Source organism: Copadichromis virginalis, linkage group LG5, assembly GCF_057382275.1.
Source record: "Copadichromis virginalis isolate Kocher_CV1m ecotype Utaka linkage group LG5, C_Virginalis_male_GT1.1, whole genome shotgun sequence".
NCBI classification, from domain to species: Eukaryota; Metazoa; Chordata; class Actinopteri; order Cichliformes; family Cichlidae; genus Copadichromis; species Copadichromis virginalis.
The window spans coordinates 27,603,526-27,620,491 of NC_140622.1; the positions used below are offsets into that span (position 1 = coordinate 27,603,526).

At 38.3% G+C, this 16,966-nt stretch overlaps 2 protein-coding genes across 3 annotated transcripts; one reads left to right on the plus strand and one right to left on the minus strand.

Moving 5' to 3' along the window:
• Positions 1 to 428: 428 nt before the first annotated feature.
• Positions 429 to 5,215, minus strand: LOC146709944 (ADP-ribosylation factor 4-like). 2 transcript variants are annotated; one of them, XM_085457183.1, is made up of 6 exons: positions 5,140 to 5,215; positions 3,255 to 3,335; positions 3,052 to 3,161; positions 2,874 to 2,945; positions 2,500 to 2,622; positions 429 to 2,325 (listed from the first exon to the last, which is right to left on the minus strand). In XM_085457183.1, coding segments are annotated over exons 1-6 (474 nt in total). In that variant the 5' UTR covers positions 5,141 to 5,215; the 3' UTR covers positions 429 to 2,238. The 2 variants fall into 2 exon arrangements, with proteins under 2 accessions (XP_085313309.1, XP_085313308.1); XM_085457182.1 differs by lacking the exon at positions 5,140 to 5,215 and adding an exon at positions 3,932 to 4,249.
• Positions 4,615 to 11,813, plus strand: LOC146709945 (ADP-ribosylation factor 4-like). The gene is made up of 6 exons (XM_085457184.1): positions 4,615 to 5,083; positions 9,077 to 9,157; positions 9,251 to 9,360; positions 9,467 to 9,538; positions 9,790 to 9,912; positions 10,283 to 11,813. Exons 1-6 carry the CDS (start codon positions 5,017 to 5,019, stop codon positions 10,367 to 10,369), a joined length of 540 nt encoding a protein of 179 aa, XP_085313310.1. The 5' UTR covers positions 4,615 to 5,016; the 3' UTR covers positions 10,370 to 11,813.
• The last annotated feature ends 5,153 nt before the right edge of the window (positions 11,814 to 16,966 follow it).

Genomic DNA, 16,966 nt, shown 5'->3' on the forward strand with positions numbered 1-16,966 from the left:
CAATCAATGAGCAGCACTGTGGTTTCACAAGAAAGAACATCACAGATGCTTTGTTTAAGAGTGTTTTTGAGAAGTTCTTTCTCTTTGTGGAAACTACATACGATAGGGTATCAAGAAAGGAGCTGTGGTACTGCATGAGAAAGTTGAAAGTGGGAGAGATGTGTGGCAGATGGGCCCAAGGTGCAGCAATGATGTGTCCATGTGTCCATTAAAAAAGCAAAACAGAGACAAAAGAGAGTTGAAGAATAGAGTTCAGGCATAGTGGAGTAGGTGAAGGTGAGAAGGAAACACTTTTGCAAAGGTCGACCTACTTTACTTTATCTATATCATGGCAGTGAACATTTAGTGCATGTTACTTTATTTTATTGTGAACTCCCTCTGGAAATTCCAACAGTGTGTATTAAAATAACACAAAGATACACAACCTCTCCACCATGACAACTTTATTATACAATAATGACAAAGTGAATCTGGAAAAATAAACATGTTTAGAAAGATTTACGTAATTCATGTGAAAAATAACAATAGCCACAATGCTACAGAAACATCTTAATAGAAACATTCACCCAGAATTTTACCTCATACACCAAGTTTAAACATCACAGTCATGTTTCATAAATAACCACTAAATCATGTGTTTCTGCTACAATGACAAACGACTCCAACAGTTCTTTGGTGAAATAAATGAAATCAATTAGAAGAAATAACCTGAGATAAAAAGTGCAGTTAATTGTTTTTTTTTTACAATAATGAAAGTTATAAGGAAGCTGAGAGGGACCATCAGAGTCTTCTGTTGATCAAATAAAGTGCACGATTTAGAATTTTCTTTAAAAAAAATCCTAAACTTCTGATTAATTTCACCTCCTTGTGCCTTTAATTTTTTTAAAGAAAACACTCAGAGATAGAAAATCCTTCTTCAATTAAACTAAAGGCAAGTCATGTCTACATTAAGGCCATAGCTTGTAAATGGGGAACAAATCAAAAATGAGGTCTGTTCAACAGTTAAAATCATTATAACTGAGTGAATTTAACCACGTTTTACATGGTTTGGTTTGGTGGTCTTTTCTAAAATTTCCCATCAGCATTTTGAATGTCTTTTGTCCTCCACGTGCCAACCCTTATGAAAAATGGTGGCTTCACTGAACAGTGACGCCCTCAGTTTTTCAGTAAATGTAAAAGCCACCAGGGGGCGAAACCTGTGGCTGCAAAAACACTGATTGTCCTAAAAATCTATGCAAAAACATCCCTCTGCCCTGACCCCACTAAACACTTTCATGATGTCTGGTTTCGGGTCATACTCAATAAGACAGTCATTAATTTACTTAATTATGGTCATTTTAAGAGCCAGGCTATCATTGTGATTGACAAGATATTATCCAATGAGCTGATTGTTTCAAAACAACAATTTGGTGATGGTGAAAAAAAACAAAAAACAAACAAATCTTGAGGCTTTACAGTAATATTTCATTAAGCAGTGGGTGATGTCCATCTATGCTGTGTCTATCAGAGATATAACAGTAGATATACAATTCTTTTATATCTTTGGTCTCATTCGTCCATATTTACAATCACTATTCGGAGTGCGCAGCTGGGTTCACATGACTGGCTGCATCAGAGGGACTGCTAAACAACTTTCATTGTGATGATGGTGCCAGCTAGCTAAGAAAGAGCAGCACTGAGGTTTTTTTTGCAGGTAAAAACAACATAACACATGTTAGGGCGTTATTTGGCACGTGTAGTGAATTTAACGATCAAAGGCACAACTTCTGGCAGCTGTTCATAAAATGTGGTTTAAACATTTCAAACGTCATTTGTGGTAAGGATAAAACTCATCGTGGTCCACTTGAGACAATGCTAACCTTCGATAACTTACGTACTACATTAGTAAGTAAAGTAAGTCTGATAGATGAGAAAAATTAAAACACCGTTCTGGTGTGTCCTGTGGAGGCAGTTTTAAAGCAGCTTGTGTTGTCTCAGAAAGTTTGAACAAAAGTGATTAAAAAAATGAAAAGTTAATAAAAATTCATGGAAATTAGCCCCGTTTAGACTTTTATCTCCTGTTTTTGAGTCTCTTCTAGAACTCTGAGTGACAGCATTTCCCGTCAAATGTCCTTGTGATGAGGCTGATTTAACAGTTGCAAAGTCGCTGCTTCTGAATTCACCTCTCACCTCAGTTCATAGAAGACAGAAGACTCAACAAACAAAGTAAAGCAGAACTCCTCGTCACCCCAACATCTGCTACCGTTTCAGGATCTCATTAGAGAGCCAGTCCAGACCTTCAACCAGACCGGTGCCGCTGACGGCGCAGGACGGCTGGACCGACCACTGCACAGACACAGAAGGATGAAAATATTAACAACACACAGAACACAGCCGAAACCGTTTATGACTGCAGCTAACAAACCAAGTCACTTTAATCACACTGCTAACCACATGTGGAAGACAGAAAACTCTGGAGCCAAACTTCTCCCATGCTCAGCAGAAGCTGGGGACACCTACCGGCTGTGACACTCCTTTTAAACTCAGGGCCTCGATGATGTCACTGACCGACATGGCTCTGGGTAAATCCTGCTTGTTAGCAAAGACCAGCACGGCCACGCCCTTCAGCTCATCCTCCTGCAACTGCAACAGGACAGTAAAACTAACTTTAACACGAGTCTGATGATGGTCTATTTCAAACTCAGACCTCTGACTGGTACTGTGTGGATTAAAAGCTGAATGAAGCAGTGTCGAAGTACCAAAGTCGTTAAAAGTTAACTAAAACGAAACTAAACTACAAGTAAAAATAAAAACATTCTAGTTAACTAAAGTAAAAGCTAAATTAATGAAAACTGATGAAAAACAAAACTATGGATAAGTTTAAATCTTTTTACCAGTGTGTGCAGCTCCTCAGATGCCTCTTTGATCCTCTCCGGGTCGTTGCTGTCGACCACAAATATCAAACCCTGAAGACAAACAGACAATATTTAAAAGCTCCTCACTGCAGCTGCTTCATAAAACACAAACACAGACTCCTGGGTTAAACGCCTGTGTTTACAGCAGCAGTCTCACCTGTGTGTTAACGTAGTAATGTCTCCACAGCGGCCTGATGATCGTCTGACCACCAACATCCCAAACTGTGAAGCTGATGTTCTTATACTCCACAGTCTCCACATTAAACCCTGCACACGCACACACACACGGAAACATGTTTATTATTATTTAACTCTTTTATATTTCTCTCTCATAACAAGATGGAGGTTAAAAATGCTGACCAATAGTTGGGATCGTGGTCACGACCTCGCCCAGCTTCAGTTTGTACAGCAGGGTGGTTTTACCTGCAGCATCCAGACCCACTGCAGAAACACAAACACACACACATGTTACTGTTGAAAACACAACACATATTCAGCTGTCAAGTATGAGTTTAGGGGCAAAGGATGCAGACATTTTACTTAAGTGAGGGCAATACATAAAATATCCACTTAGAACAACTAAACAAAGTTGACAAAAACCACATACGATCTTAATATTGCTCAGTTTTTTTGTTTTTAGCTTGCTTTTTTGTTCTTAATGGGTTTTTTTAAATTTAATTAATGAATTGATTTTTCTTTCTTTGTTCAGGCCACACAAATAGTAATTAGTAATAATAACACTTAGAATATGTAAAGAAAATGTCTTCACACTGCAGAGGAAGTTCTCACATATTTTACATACTATAGGTGAATTATAAATATAAAGATCATTACTGTTAATGTTATTTTCACTTTGTAAATAAGAAGTAAGCAAAAACTGAGGCGAAAAATGGCAAAAACTGCAGAGACAATAAGAACCAATAATCCTGAAAGCTTAGATAATTAAACTACACGAGACTCATGTCAGTTTAAATTACATCACAATGTGTCAGAAAGAATAAAATTGCATGTTGTTGTCATAACAAGTATTAACTCACCCATCAAAATCCTGACGGGATGCTTGGAGAAGAGCCTGGAGAAAATGTGTGAGATGATGACGCCCATGATTCAGGTAAGCCTCAGGTAGAAAGTGTCTCTCACGTAGAAAGCCTCTCCGCTCGCTGTGCCTCTTTGTGTCTTTGCATGTGTGTGTCGGTGTTTTATAGCGCTGCATTGTGTTGTTTTGCTCTGTGTATGTGTTATCCATGGTGTCATCAAGACTGCTGTCAAATCTGGACACGGTGGAACTAGCAACAACACCGGAAAACACTGGAAAACTCAACTTCCGCTAATCCAGCTTTCAATTTAAGAGCGCTTTCGAGCCGTTGGAATTGTTGGAAAACAGAATCAGAGATATCAGAAGTTAGAACAATAAACTCAGGAACAAGATTACTGTTACACAGCACCGCAACATTTTTACTTAAATTATGTCATGGAAATGCAACAAAACCTGATTGAACAATTTAAAGATTGTTTTATTCATATGCAAAACAAATTTAATTGTTCTGCGCATTAAATTGCAAAACATTTCTTTAACAAAATGGGAACAGAGGAACAAAAACACTGTAATACATCTTCCATTTTTACCTTGTTTGCTAAAGTTAAAACTCTAAAGTTTTGTAAAGGCAACTATATGTGAAATGAAAAATTGTGCTCTTGATCCTCAGTTACCACTTTTTGATAAGCAAGTGTTTATTTTCTTAATGTGAGTAGATTGTATGTGTTAGTTATGATCTCCAGTCAGGTTTCAAAAGTCATTTTATTGCTTAGTTGGTTCCAAATAATAATAATGATAAGAAGAAGAAGAAGAAAACGAAACAATTCCAACGGCTCGAAAGCGTTCTTAGTTTGAAAGCTGGATTAGCGGAAGTTGAGTTTTCCAGTGTTTTCCGGTGGTGTTACTAGTTCCACCGTGTCCAGATTTGACAGGAGTCTTGATGACACCATGGGTAACACATACACAGAGCAAAACAACACAATGCAGCGCTATAAAACACCGACACACACATGCAAAGACACACAGAGGCACAGCGGAGACGCTTTCTACCTGAGAGACACTTTCTGCCTGAGGCTTACCTGAACCATGGGCGTCATCATCTCACACATTTTCTCCAGACTCTTCTCCAAGCATCCCGTCAGGATTTTGATGGGTAAGTTAATACTTGTTAGCTTAATTATCAGAGCTTCCAGTATGCCGAGTTCTTACTGATATCGCTGTAGTTGTAGTCCCGTACAAGCAAAGTCTGCAGTTTTGTTAAGTTTTCTCCTCACTTTTTGGTTGTTTTCTACTTACAAAGAGCAAATAAGTTTAAAAGTTATGGTTCTTATCTTTATCACCTACAGTATATATCTATAACATCTGTAATTATCTGTATAGTGCATCTGTTTGAGGGGTTTCTTTGTGGTGACTGATTCAAACGATTTTCACTCAAAGGAGACTATAAAGTCATTTTATCTTATCTCAGTTTAGGATAAGCTTTATTAGATAGTTAAGGTTGACCTTGAATATATTTGACTTTTAATTATTAATTAATCGTTTCAGACTTATATTTTTCTTTACTTATTAAAAAAATATTACTATGACAATCAAGCGCAAGCAAACAAAAAACAACAACATGTCATTAACAACGTAAAGAAACTTTTTCTTATACTGAGCAACTTCAGAAGAAAGCTGTTGTGCAGTTTTTGCAAACTTGAGCCTCAGCTTTGATTCATTCAAATTTCTTCTAATGAAAAAATCTTTCTGGGACTCTATGATGCCCACAGTTTGCATTGCAAATGAATATTTTTACATAGCCTGCCCTTATTTGCTGTTGCCATATTACATAATACACTGAATACACTGGAATGTGAAGAATAATAAGTACTACAGTATGTGTGGCTAGGTATAAGTATTACGTACTTTTATTTGTATTACAGGTACTTAACTGATGATGGATTACATACAGAACCTGTGTTCATCTTATAAAATATGACTTGTTATCAAGGCTGGACTGGGACAAAAAATCGGCCCGGGCATTTTGACTAGAGCACGGCCCACCAGGATAAAGATTGAAAATGTGACGTCATTCAGGGATAAAACCGCAAAGGATTCTGGGAACTTGTGGCAAGAGGTACTAGCGCACGCAGGCTTTCAATTGAACTCAGTTACACAGCGATAAAAAGAAACCCAAAAAATGGCAAGAAGCTGTTGTATTATTAACTGCAATAGCCGGTCGCATGACAGCCACGGGAAGCCGACGGGTAAAGAGATCTTTTTTTTTTTATCTGATTAAGTCGTTGAAGAGAAATTTTTAAGCCATGTTTCCGAAGTAAGAGCCGACAGATGGTCTGGATATACCAAATATAACGTCCCAGAACACTCCAGCTCACATGTTAGTCTGCTCCAAGCATTCCCACAAAGGTCAGAGTTTTTTAGTAGTTAATACGTCATTTTTCTTAACATAATTGGTGATATAGGTTACAAGCAAGTCTGGCGCTGAACAGAAATTGTCGCGCTATGCTCCTTTATTTATTGTGTTTATTGTGCATAAATAGTGAATTGTCCTGACACAATATTGCGTTTCGTTTCTGTTATAACCATGGTACACTGACAAAACCATATACTTTTATTCACAGGATAAAACAGTTGTTTTGTATCACTAATTGTCCATTGCGATTACAACATACAATATTACTGTCACTGCTACATTTCTGTAATGCTACTGTAACCGGTTTCTGCTTCATCCCGCTGCAACAGTTCGGCCCAAACAGACTCCTCGACTCTGCGTTGTGTAGTGTTTTTAAAAAGACAAGGAGTCTCTGATCGATCGTTGCCACTTTATTTCCTGAATGGAAACAACGGTGTATTATCAGTGCACAGGCTCGCCATACACCACTCCGCACAGCACACTCTCGTATGGCTACAGCAGACTGGCAGCGATTACTGCAGCAATATTACAATTTCTAATATACAATAAAATAACAGCAACAACAAATGATGTACCTGAATGGAAACAACGGTGTATTATCAGTGCACAGGCTCGCCACACACCACTCCGCACAGCACACTACGGCAGAACATCTCATTAGCATTCCGCTTTAGCATACAGTTTCACACATTAATAAACAAATGAAAAGTACATAAAACTGGTGTTGGACATGTGTCCACTAAGCACTTATTACACTCGGTGCTCGTCAGCTAATCAAACATGTTTTATGTGTCTGTACTACTTAGCTATATTGTGTGCGGAACAATACAACTCACCTCTCGTATGGCTACGGCAGACTGGCAGCGATTACTGCAGCCAGCCTCACCTAACCAGCCACACTGAGAGGGGGGGCGCTGTTTCCCCATGACACTGATATTTGTGGCAAGTGGAATAATACCAGATAAACACTGTTACACTACCAGAAATTATTTCCACTACTAATTAATTACCGTTGAGCTCAAAGGTCCTATTAATAAACTGTTAATGAATGTGTATTTATGAAGACGATTTGTGAGACTGGTAAACTTATGATATGTACAATAGTCTTTCGTTCTACACGGTGCATTTCAAGGTCCTGTACCCATCCGTCGGTAAACTGTACCTGGGCTTGTTGCAGTGACCTGAAGTTACTAAACTTCACGAGTGTGTGCACTCACTCCAAGAAGCGTATAATTATAAATCTGAGCGTGGTGAAAGTTGGGCAGCACGCTGACGTCTTTTGTTCACTCTTTCACTCCTTTGATTTTTTCCTCGTATCTTTTCTTTGTCTTTTCGTCGAGTCTGTCTTTGTACGGACCGGCATTGTTCTCCTTTTGTTTTGTACATTCCTTTTTTGTGCGGCAAAGAAAAAAAAAGAAGGTATTGGAACCGGAGAATGAACGTTTTGCGGTGCTGCAAATGTTTGCATTTGATGCGGTACTTGGATTGTTTTGCCACGGGTTCCCGGCATGCAATGCGCGAAAATCACGTGATTGCTAAACAAGGGGGAGGGTGCATCCAGCCTCCTCGGCTGTAATTGGTCCAGCCCAGAGTCGATCATGACCAATTGGCCAATCCAACACCTTTCATTATATATACCCTTCCTAAAAAAAAAAAAAAAAAAAAAAAATCCATCGGCCCATAAAAACAAAAAATCGCCAGCGGCCCACCGGGCCAGTCCAGCTATGCTTGTTATGTTAAGTGATGGTAATCAGCTGCAAGCTATATAACTAAAATACTACTTTACGTTAATGCATCAGCAGCCATAGAATATAATTGATATTACTGATGTGTAGCATAACAATACACAAGGGAATGTTCTTGTTTTTGTTCTTAGACTCTGCTAGAGCAGCTTTGCATGATTGACAGTTCCAAATAATCCTTATTTGTTTAATACTGGGCCTTGGTGCAGCCAGGTTCATCCTCTGTCTGAGGCAAGATGTTGTAGTTCCTCCCCGTCTTCTTCCTGTTCTAGCTCTGTTCTAGGATGCCCTCTGGACCCAGTGGAGGTGGTGAGTGACAGGAGAACGGCGGCTAAGCTGTCATCCCTGTTGGACAACATCTCCCACCCCATGCAGCAGACTGTGACAGCACTGAGCAGCTCCTTCAGTGGGAGACTGCGGCACCCACGGTGTGGGACGGAGAGATTTCACAGGTCTTTCCTCCCCACTGCTGTCAGACTCCATAATAAAGACTTTAACTGATCAAGCACACACATCCATACATATGCAATAATACTAAGTGCAATAATCCTTTCTGTCATCGTTGTATTTTTACTCAGTTGTATATAGTATTTGTATTTGTATTCTATTTTTATCTTATTGTATATTTATTTTATTTTATTCTACTGTATATAGTATTTTATTTTATTCTATTCTGTACAGTTGTGTACTGTATTTATTCTTATTGTATTCTAATTTTTGCCTCATAACTTTTGCACTGTCCACTTCCTGCTGTGACAAAACAAATTTCCCAAGTGTGGGACTAATAAAGGTTATCTTATCTTATCTTATCTTATTGGCTGCCCCTCAGAAACTAGGGGTTCTCAAATGAAAGTTGTTCTAAGTGGATATTTTATGTATTGCCTTTACTTAAGTAACATGTCTGCATCCTTTGCTTCCAAACTCATATTTGACAGCTGAATATGTGTTGTATTTTCAACAGTAACATGTGTGTGTGTTTGTGTTTCTGCAGTGGGTCTGGATGCTGCAGGTAAAACCACCCTGCTGTACAAACTGAAGCTGGGCGAGGTCGTGACCACGATCCCAACTATTGGTCAGCATTTTTAACCTCCATCTTGTTATGAGAGAGAAATATAAAAGAGTTAAATAATAATAAACATGTTTCCGTGTGTGTGTGCGTGTGCAGGGTTTAATGTGGAGACTGTGGCGTATAAGAACATCAGCTTCACAGTTTGGGATGTTGGTGGTCAGACGATCATCAGGCCGCTGTGGAGACATTACTACGTTAACACACAGGTGAGACTGCTGCTGTAAACACAGGCGTTTAACCCAGGAGTCTGTGTTTGTGTTTTATGAAGCAGCTGCAGTGAGGAGCTTTTAAATATTGTCTGTTTGTCTTCAGGGTTTGATATTTGTGGTCGACAGCAACGACCCGGAGAGGATCAAAGAGGCATCTGAGGAGCTGCACACACTGGTAAAAAGATTTAAACTTATCCATAGTTTTGTTTTTCATCAGTTTTCATTAATTTAGCTTTTACTTTAGTTAACTAGAATGTTTTTATTTTTACTTGTAGTTTAGTTTCGTTTTAGTTAACTTTTAACGACTTTGGTACTTCGACACTGCTTCATTCAGCTTTTAATCCACACAGTACCAGTCAGAGGTCTGAGTTTGAAATAGACCATCATCAGACTCGTGTTAAAGTTAGTTTTACTGTCCTGTTGCAGTTGCAGGAGGATGAGCTGAAGGGCGTGGCCGTGCTGGTCTTTGCTAACAAGCAGGATTTACCCAGAGCCATGTCGGTCAGTGACATCATCGAGGCCCTGAGTTTAAAAGGAGTGTCACAGCCGGTAGGTGTCCCCAGCTTCTGCTGAGCATGGGAGAAGTTTGGCTCCAGAGTTTTCTGTCTTCCACATGTGGTTAGCAGTGTGATTAAAGTGACTTGGTTTGCATAAACTGTGCAGGGGGCAACACACAGACTTGCTGATTAGTGCTGAGAAACAGATTAATAACATACAAGAAGAACAAGACAGGTATTATCTGTGTTGGCACACCTGTCAGTCAAAGCAGCCATGCCCCAAACTGAACCCACATGCAGTTATTATGAAAGAGTAATTAGCTAAAACGATTCATTACAAGTTGAAGACGTTGATGAATGCTGTTTGTAGCCCTATTGTTTCTGTGTCTTGTTAATATTTTCATCCTTCTGTGTCTGTGCAGTGGTCGGTCCAGCCGTCCTGCGCCGTCAGCGGCACCGGTCTGGTTGAAGGTCTGGACTGGCTCTCTAATGAGATCCTGAAACAGTAGCAGATGTTGGGGTGACGAGGAGTTCTGCTTTACTTTCTATGAGCGAACAGTGAATCCAGAAGGAGCGTGTAGGATCCTTTGCAACTGTTAAATCTGCCTCATCACAAAGACATTTGACAGCAAATGTAGCGCTTCATGCAGCTGTCATGTGAACCCAGCTGTGCACTTTTAAATATGGACGAATGAGATTTCAGACACGATTGTGGTTAAATCCTCAGCAGGAGGGACCAAAGATGGAGTATTTTATATCTGCTGTTATATCTCTGATAGAGACACCATAAGATGGACGTCACGCGTTGGTTAATGAACTACTGCTGTGAAGCCTCGAGTTCAGTTCAGTTTTTTTTTCTTTTTTTCACCATCACCAATGAGCTGATTGTTTTGAAACAATCAGCTCATTGGATAATGTCTTGTCAATCACAAGGATAGCCGGGCTCTTAAAATGACCATAATGAACTAAATGGACTGACGGTTTTATTCAATATGACCTGAGTGTTTAGTGGGGTCAGGGCAGAGGGATGTTTTTGCATAGAATCTGTAGGACAAGCAGTCTTTTTGCAGCCACAGGTATCGCCCCCTGGTGGCCATTACAATGCACTTACAAACTGTGAGGACTTCACTGTTCAGACCCAAAAACTATATTTGTCTTTCATATTGCCCATGTTCCTACAGCAGACATTTAGTGTTTTGAGTCAGCTAAAATGTCTCCATTTTTTTTTAATGGGTTGGCATGAGGAGGACAAAAGACATTCAGAATACTAATAGGAAATTTTAGAAAAGACTACCAAACCAAACCATGTAAAAAGTGGTTAAATTCAATCAGTTATAATGATTTTAACTGTGAACAGACGTCATTTGTGATTTGTTCCCCATTTACAAGCTGTGGCCTTAATGTAGACACGAGTTGCCTTTAGTTTAAATGATGTAGGATTTTCCACCTCTGAGTGTTTTATTTAAATGATTTAAAGGCACAAGGAGGTGAAATTAATCAGAACTTTAAAAATGTAAAATTTTAAAAGCTAAAGAAAATTCAAAATCGTGCACTTTGCACTCCCTCTCGGCTTCCTTATAACCTTCATTTTCGTAAAATCAAAATTTAACTCCACTTTTTATCTTCATCATTTTTATTTGAGGTTATTTCTTCTAACTGATTTCATTTATTTCACAAATGAACTGTTGGAGTCGTTTGTCATTGTAGTAGAAACACATGATTTAGTGGTTATTTATGAAACATGACTGATGTTGAAACTTGGTGTATGAAGTAAAATTAAAGAGGACGTAATATGCTGCTGCTTTTGTTGGGTGAATGTTTCTGTTAAGGTGTTTCTGTAGCATTGTGGCTATTGTTATTTTTCACATGTATTACATAAATCTTTCTTACCTTGTTTATCTTTTCAGAGTCCCTTTGATTGTATTTATTGTATAATAAAGTTGTCATGGTGGAGAGGTTGTGTATCTTTGTGTTATTTTGATAAACACTGGGCTTTTACTCGCTCTGCTCTTTGATAATATGGAAATTACTGTTTGAATAAAACAATAAAATAAAATTCACAGTAAAATAAAAGAAACATGCGCTAAATGGGGGAATAGTTAGGATTACAGTAGGACATTAAAAACATTGTACGATGGCCACAGATCAAATACAGGCAGAAAGATAAACGAGGGGACAAAACAGGAAGTAAACAGGAGAGCAGTTTATAGCATGCAAAAGAGTCACGTAAAATCATTTAAGACAGTGGCCAAGAAAAAAAAAAACACCATCACAGTCTGTTTTATTTTGGTAAGGATCTAACTTCCTGTCCTTTTCTAAAGGTTAAATATTCGTTGTTAGCAGAATTTCTGTCAGTGTTTAATTAAAAGAACAATCAGGTTTAAACCACAATTCAAATAATTCATGAAGGACATAAAAACAATCAGTTGTCTTCTATAAAAATATAAGATGACATTTTAAGATGTTTTCAAGGAATTGTTTTTTAATACCACATTTAGTTAATACTCTTCTGCTCAGCAGTTTGGGGTCTTTTAGAAAAGAAAAGCACAAAATTAATTGATGTAAAATTCTGTATACTCCAATTAATGAATCATTAATAATGAACTATTAGCATAATATCTCGATATGTTTTAATAAAGTTTGACTCGAACTGCTGCTAAATGTAAAGAACCTCAAAACTGTAAAACCCCAAATCTAAAAAAGTTGTTTTTGCAGTGCAGTAAAAATCACATAAGGGTAACTTGAAAAGTGTTTACTCTGATTACACAAACATTATGCAGAAGTAGATGATGGACAATAGGTACTGATTTGTAAATGACTGTATATTTCTAACTAACTAGGGAGCTCATTCTGTTTCTCTTGACAATACTTGCTTGAAAAAAGGCAGATGCGAAATGTAAATGTGAGGTCAGAGGTCAAATGTGACATCATGTTTTAAACCTTTATATGGTATTTTCTATTATGTTGACAATCTACATCACACTTGGTTACAAGGATTTTTGTCAATTTTCAACCAATAAACCTTGACCTTGAAGCCCTTGGTGGATGTCAGCCAAATTCTAACCATAGTAGGAGCACTGGTTAAAATCTAGTGTCTCAGATGGTGCATCAGTATCTATGAAAGGTACATGCAGGTCTTAGACCAACGTAACATCCCATCCACATGATTTAAGGGAAGGTGCTGCATCAGGACAGTTATTTACTGATGCAAATCTCACATAACAGCACAGCCTCTTATTACTGCCTTCAAATTCAAAAGGAGCTAATACTTTTCTTAAAATGTTAAATTCACTCAGTTGAAACACTTGACATGTTTTCCATGTTCTATTGTGAGTAAAATACACGTTTATGAATCGTCGTAAATTCTGTTTTATTTACATTTTACACAGTTCACCAACTTTTTTGGAATCGGGGTTGTTCAGTCGTTGGAAAAGCAGTGGAATCAATGAGCTGATCTTTGTAAGAATAATATGTGTTTTTCCGCAGCCTGGGATAAAGACTGTGACAAATAAAGGGATACAATAAGATATGGTAACTAAAATGTCAGAATTTATTAACAAAGAAAAAAATGAACAGAACGTGTATTCATCCACCAGTCTGTAAAGTGACGATGTAGATCAGGAGTCTCAAACTTAAACGAGCTGTGGGCCACTGTTGGCACCGTCATCTGGAGGGCCACTTTATTGTTTAAGTAGTACAAACAAACAAATAGGACAACACCCACAAATATTTTAAAAATGTAGTGTTGTTGTTTTTTTTTAATTTCAAATATTGTATAACAAGACAAAAAATGGAATTCATTAAACTACCAAATAAACAAATTGGTACCCTCTTTCTGGCAGCACTTCTGCTATAATTTTGTTTGTGTTTAACAAAATAAAAATGCAGACATAAGCGTTCACATTCGTTTTTGACTGCTAGTGAAGATTGTTTTCTTTACAAAAACTCTCTCACTGAACTAACACAGCCAATCCCTCAGCATGTATGTACTCTGCTCATATTGCCTTCATATCAATTAATTATTTGCTTTTTAAACAACTTATTTTAACATTGCAACAACAAACAAATCCTCTCCAACAAAAAAAAAGCAACTTCAAGGGCCAACTGCACTATTCTTCACGTCAGTATATGGGCCACAGCAAAAACAAAACAATTATTCAGTTAATATTATCAATATAATTATTTATCTTAGTATTAACAAAATAATTTATCATCTTTAATGAACCCTCCTGTTGTCCTGTCCTGTCGTACAGCTACGTAAAAGGCAGTGCTGTTATGTAAGATGTGCATCAGTAAACACATGTTGCATGTTTGCTGATGTAATTTTGTCACGCTTGGGCAAAATATAGTCTGTGGGCCAGACAGGCCTGCAGGCCTATCCACGTATATCCAAAAGCGAAAATGAAAATATCCTCAACAAACATCTACAAAAGCAGGTTTATGACAATTAAATTACATTTAGACAGAAAGTGAATGAGACAGGTGAAAGGATGCCAGGATACATAACAACAGTACAGCATGGTAAAAAGAAAGCACACCCTCTTTTAGTTCTATGCTTTTATTTGTCAGGACATAATAAAAAATTAAGTGATCCAGGTTTTAAAATTAGTTAAATACAACCTCAGATGAACAACACATGACCTATTGCACCATCACACTGCACGATTCAGTAGTTTTTAGAACCACCTTTAGGAGGAATAACTTGAAGTAAGTATTTTCATGCATGGCAAGTACACGAAAAAAATGCTGGGAAATGTTCAGGAACACAGGATAAACTGGACTTGTGAGTGTTTACAAAAACTGTGGGAGCTAATTATGAAGCAAAGAGTTTATTAACTGTTTATAAAACTTTAAAAAGTTAATAAAAGTTGATCTGAGGCAAGGTGGACTCCTCATTCCTCTCCTACCTTCACCGAAACTTCCTTTAAGCCGTGTTTGTGGTCAAACTCACGTTCAGTGGGTGGAGCATCAGCAGCCTGAAGCAGCAGAGTTTGGGATTTTTCTCTCCTGTGGCCTATCAACACAATTTAAAAACTGGTATAAAGTCCACACTTTCCCCGTCAGTTGTTCCGTCTGTCCTGCTCACATATCCAATGGTTGTACACGTTGTCATTAACGTGGCTTCACTCCACATCAGCCACGCTGCTTTGCTAGCTAAAACACCGGTCTCGGCACATAAGGACGCTGTCATAGCCTGTCAACGACATTGATTAGCTGTGTATATACAAATGTGAATCGCATCATTGGCTGGACTATGGGATTAGGTGGCATCGTTCTAATCCCATACGGGAGCAGACAGTCACTTACTGACTAACACTGCAAAACAGAACTGTTAAAGTTTTTATTTTAATTTCAATTCAGGTTAGATTTTTTTGTGTGTGTGTGCGCAACGCAGATTTTGTGTGCGCAGAGACCGTGCCAGCAGTGCGCAATTGGGCACGCGCGCAGCTTAGAGGGAACATTGCTTAAAAGTAAGTTTAATCACATCAGCTGTTAGGCGCTGTGAACGCATCTTGTCTCCAGGCCTTTCTGTGTGAAGTTTGCATGTTCTCCCCGTGCCTGTGTGGGTTTCCTCTGGGCAACATGTAAAACTATGTAAAACAACTATGTAGAATTATGCAACCAAAAGCAAAAATGTTCTCAATCACATTTAGTGTTATATTTAAGACTATCCTAATAGATGCTTGGGATTCAGGTATTTGTATTAAGTTTGATTTTGCATGACCATTTGTAAGTAATGGCTGGTGCTGCTCTCTCAAAGTGTGGGGTAGGAAACAGTTAAAACAGTTTAACACACTCCAGTATCTGTATTTACATTTAGGCTATAAAGTCATTTATACCTGAATTGATGCATCAAACAGGTACATTAAAAAATCACCATAAGCAGAAGTGCGTCTTCTTATCTATCAAACTTCTTGTGCAGCAGCTGTGGCATTTTGTTTTTTGTGTCCAGTTTGTTTCAAAAGAAGAAGTTATAGAGAGATTTTACTACAGAGCCACAATAGGAGGAAACATAGTTGGAAGTAGATTTTAACTGTTGTCAGTCCACAGTCACCATATCTCAATCCAATAGAGCACTTTTTCAATGTGGGAGAACAAATGAGAGAGCAAAGAGTTTTGCTTTGAGCCAGATACAGCAAAACTGATTGGAGACGCTTCACAGTACAAAGGTTCAAAACATACTGTGAAAGCTGCACAACAGATTCTGAAGGCAAGAAGTGTTTTGTTTGTTACCTGATATTTTGTAATGTGAATGCTATATTTATTCCTTTTTATGGCCATGGCAGATACAATGTTGTGTCTGTTCACAAAAGCAAACATAAAGGCAAATGTGCAGTCAAGGAATCTTTAAATTGAACTCAATCACCTGACGGTACAGCGAAGACAGAAGGAAATAGGAACGCTTGCTTGACTCCATTTTTTGTTGTCAGAAGTGGCAACAATAGTAGAGTGTTGGACTCAAAGCTGCTGATATCATCTCAAACAGGAACATAACTAAATGAGCTGAAGTGAAGCCTGCTCAGATTCAGAGAGGGAGCAGAGAGAAAAACACATCCACACAGCACAGATGCTCAGACACTTCACTACAGTGTCAGGGATGAAGAAGATGAAACTGCTTCTTGTTGCCATTCTGATGATTATTCTACCAGCGATGGAGGTCATTGGTGTTGGACCAGCCCCACCTGGACAACCAGATGCATGGCTAACAACAACAGGTACACACACACACACACACACACACACACACACACACACACACACACACACACACACACACACACACACACACACCAAATCTAAACTTGTGATGTAGGAGGTATTCTTTTTCTTAAATGTGTGTTTGATTGCATGAATGAGGCTTGTAGTGCGTTATGTGTTCAGGTAGAGTAGAATTATATAAGTATCATAACAGAAAACTGACAGACACACAAAGAGTGAAAGGATCATTTTTATATTAGTTCAGGCTTTCTGTTTCTTTCTTCAGGACGTGCTGGACTAAATCTAAATGGGAAGATGTTCACTCTGTCTTCTAATAATGGAGGAGTAACCTTCTATCCCCCCAGTTATCATTTCCCCACTCCCTACCAAACCAGAAGACACAAAGA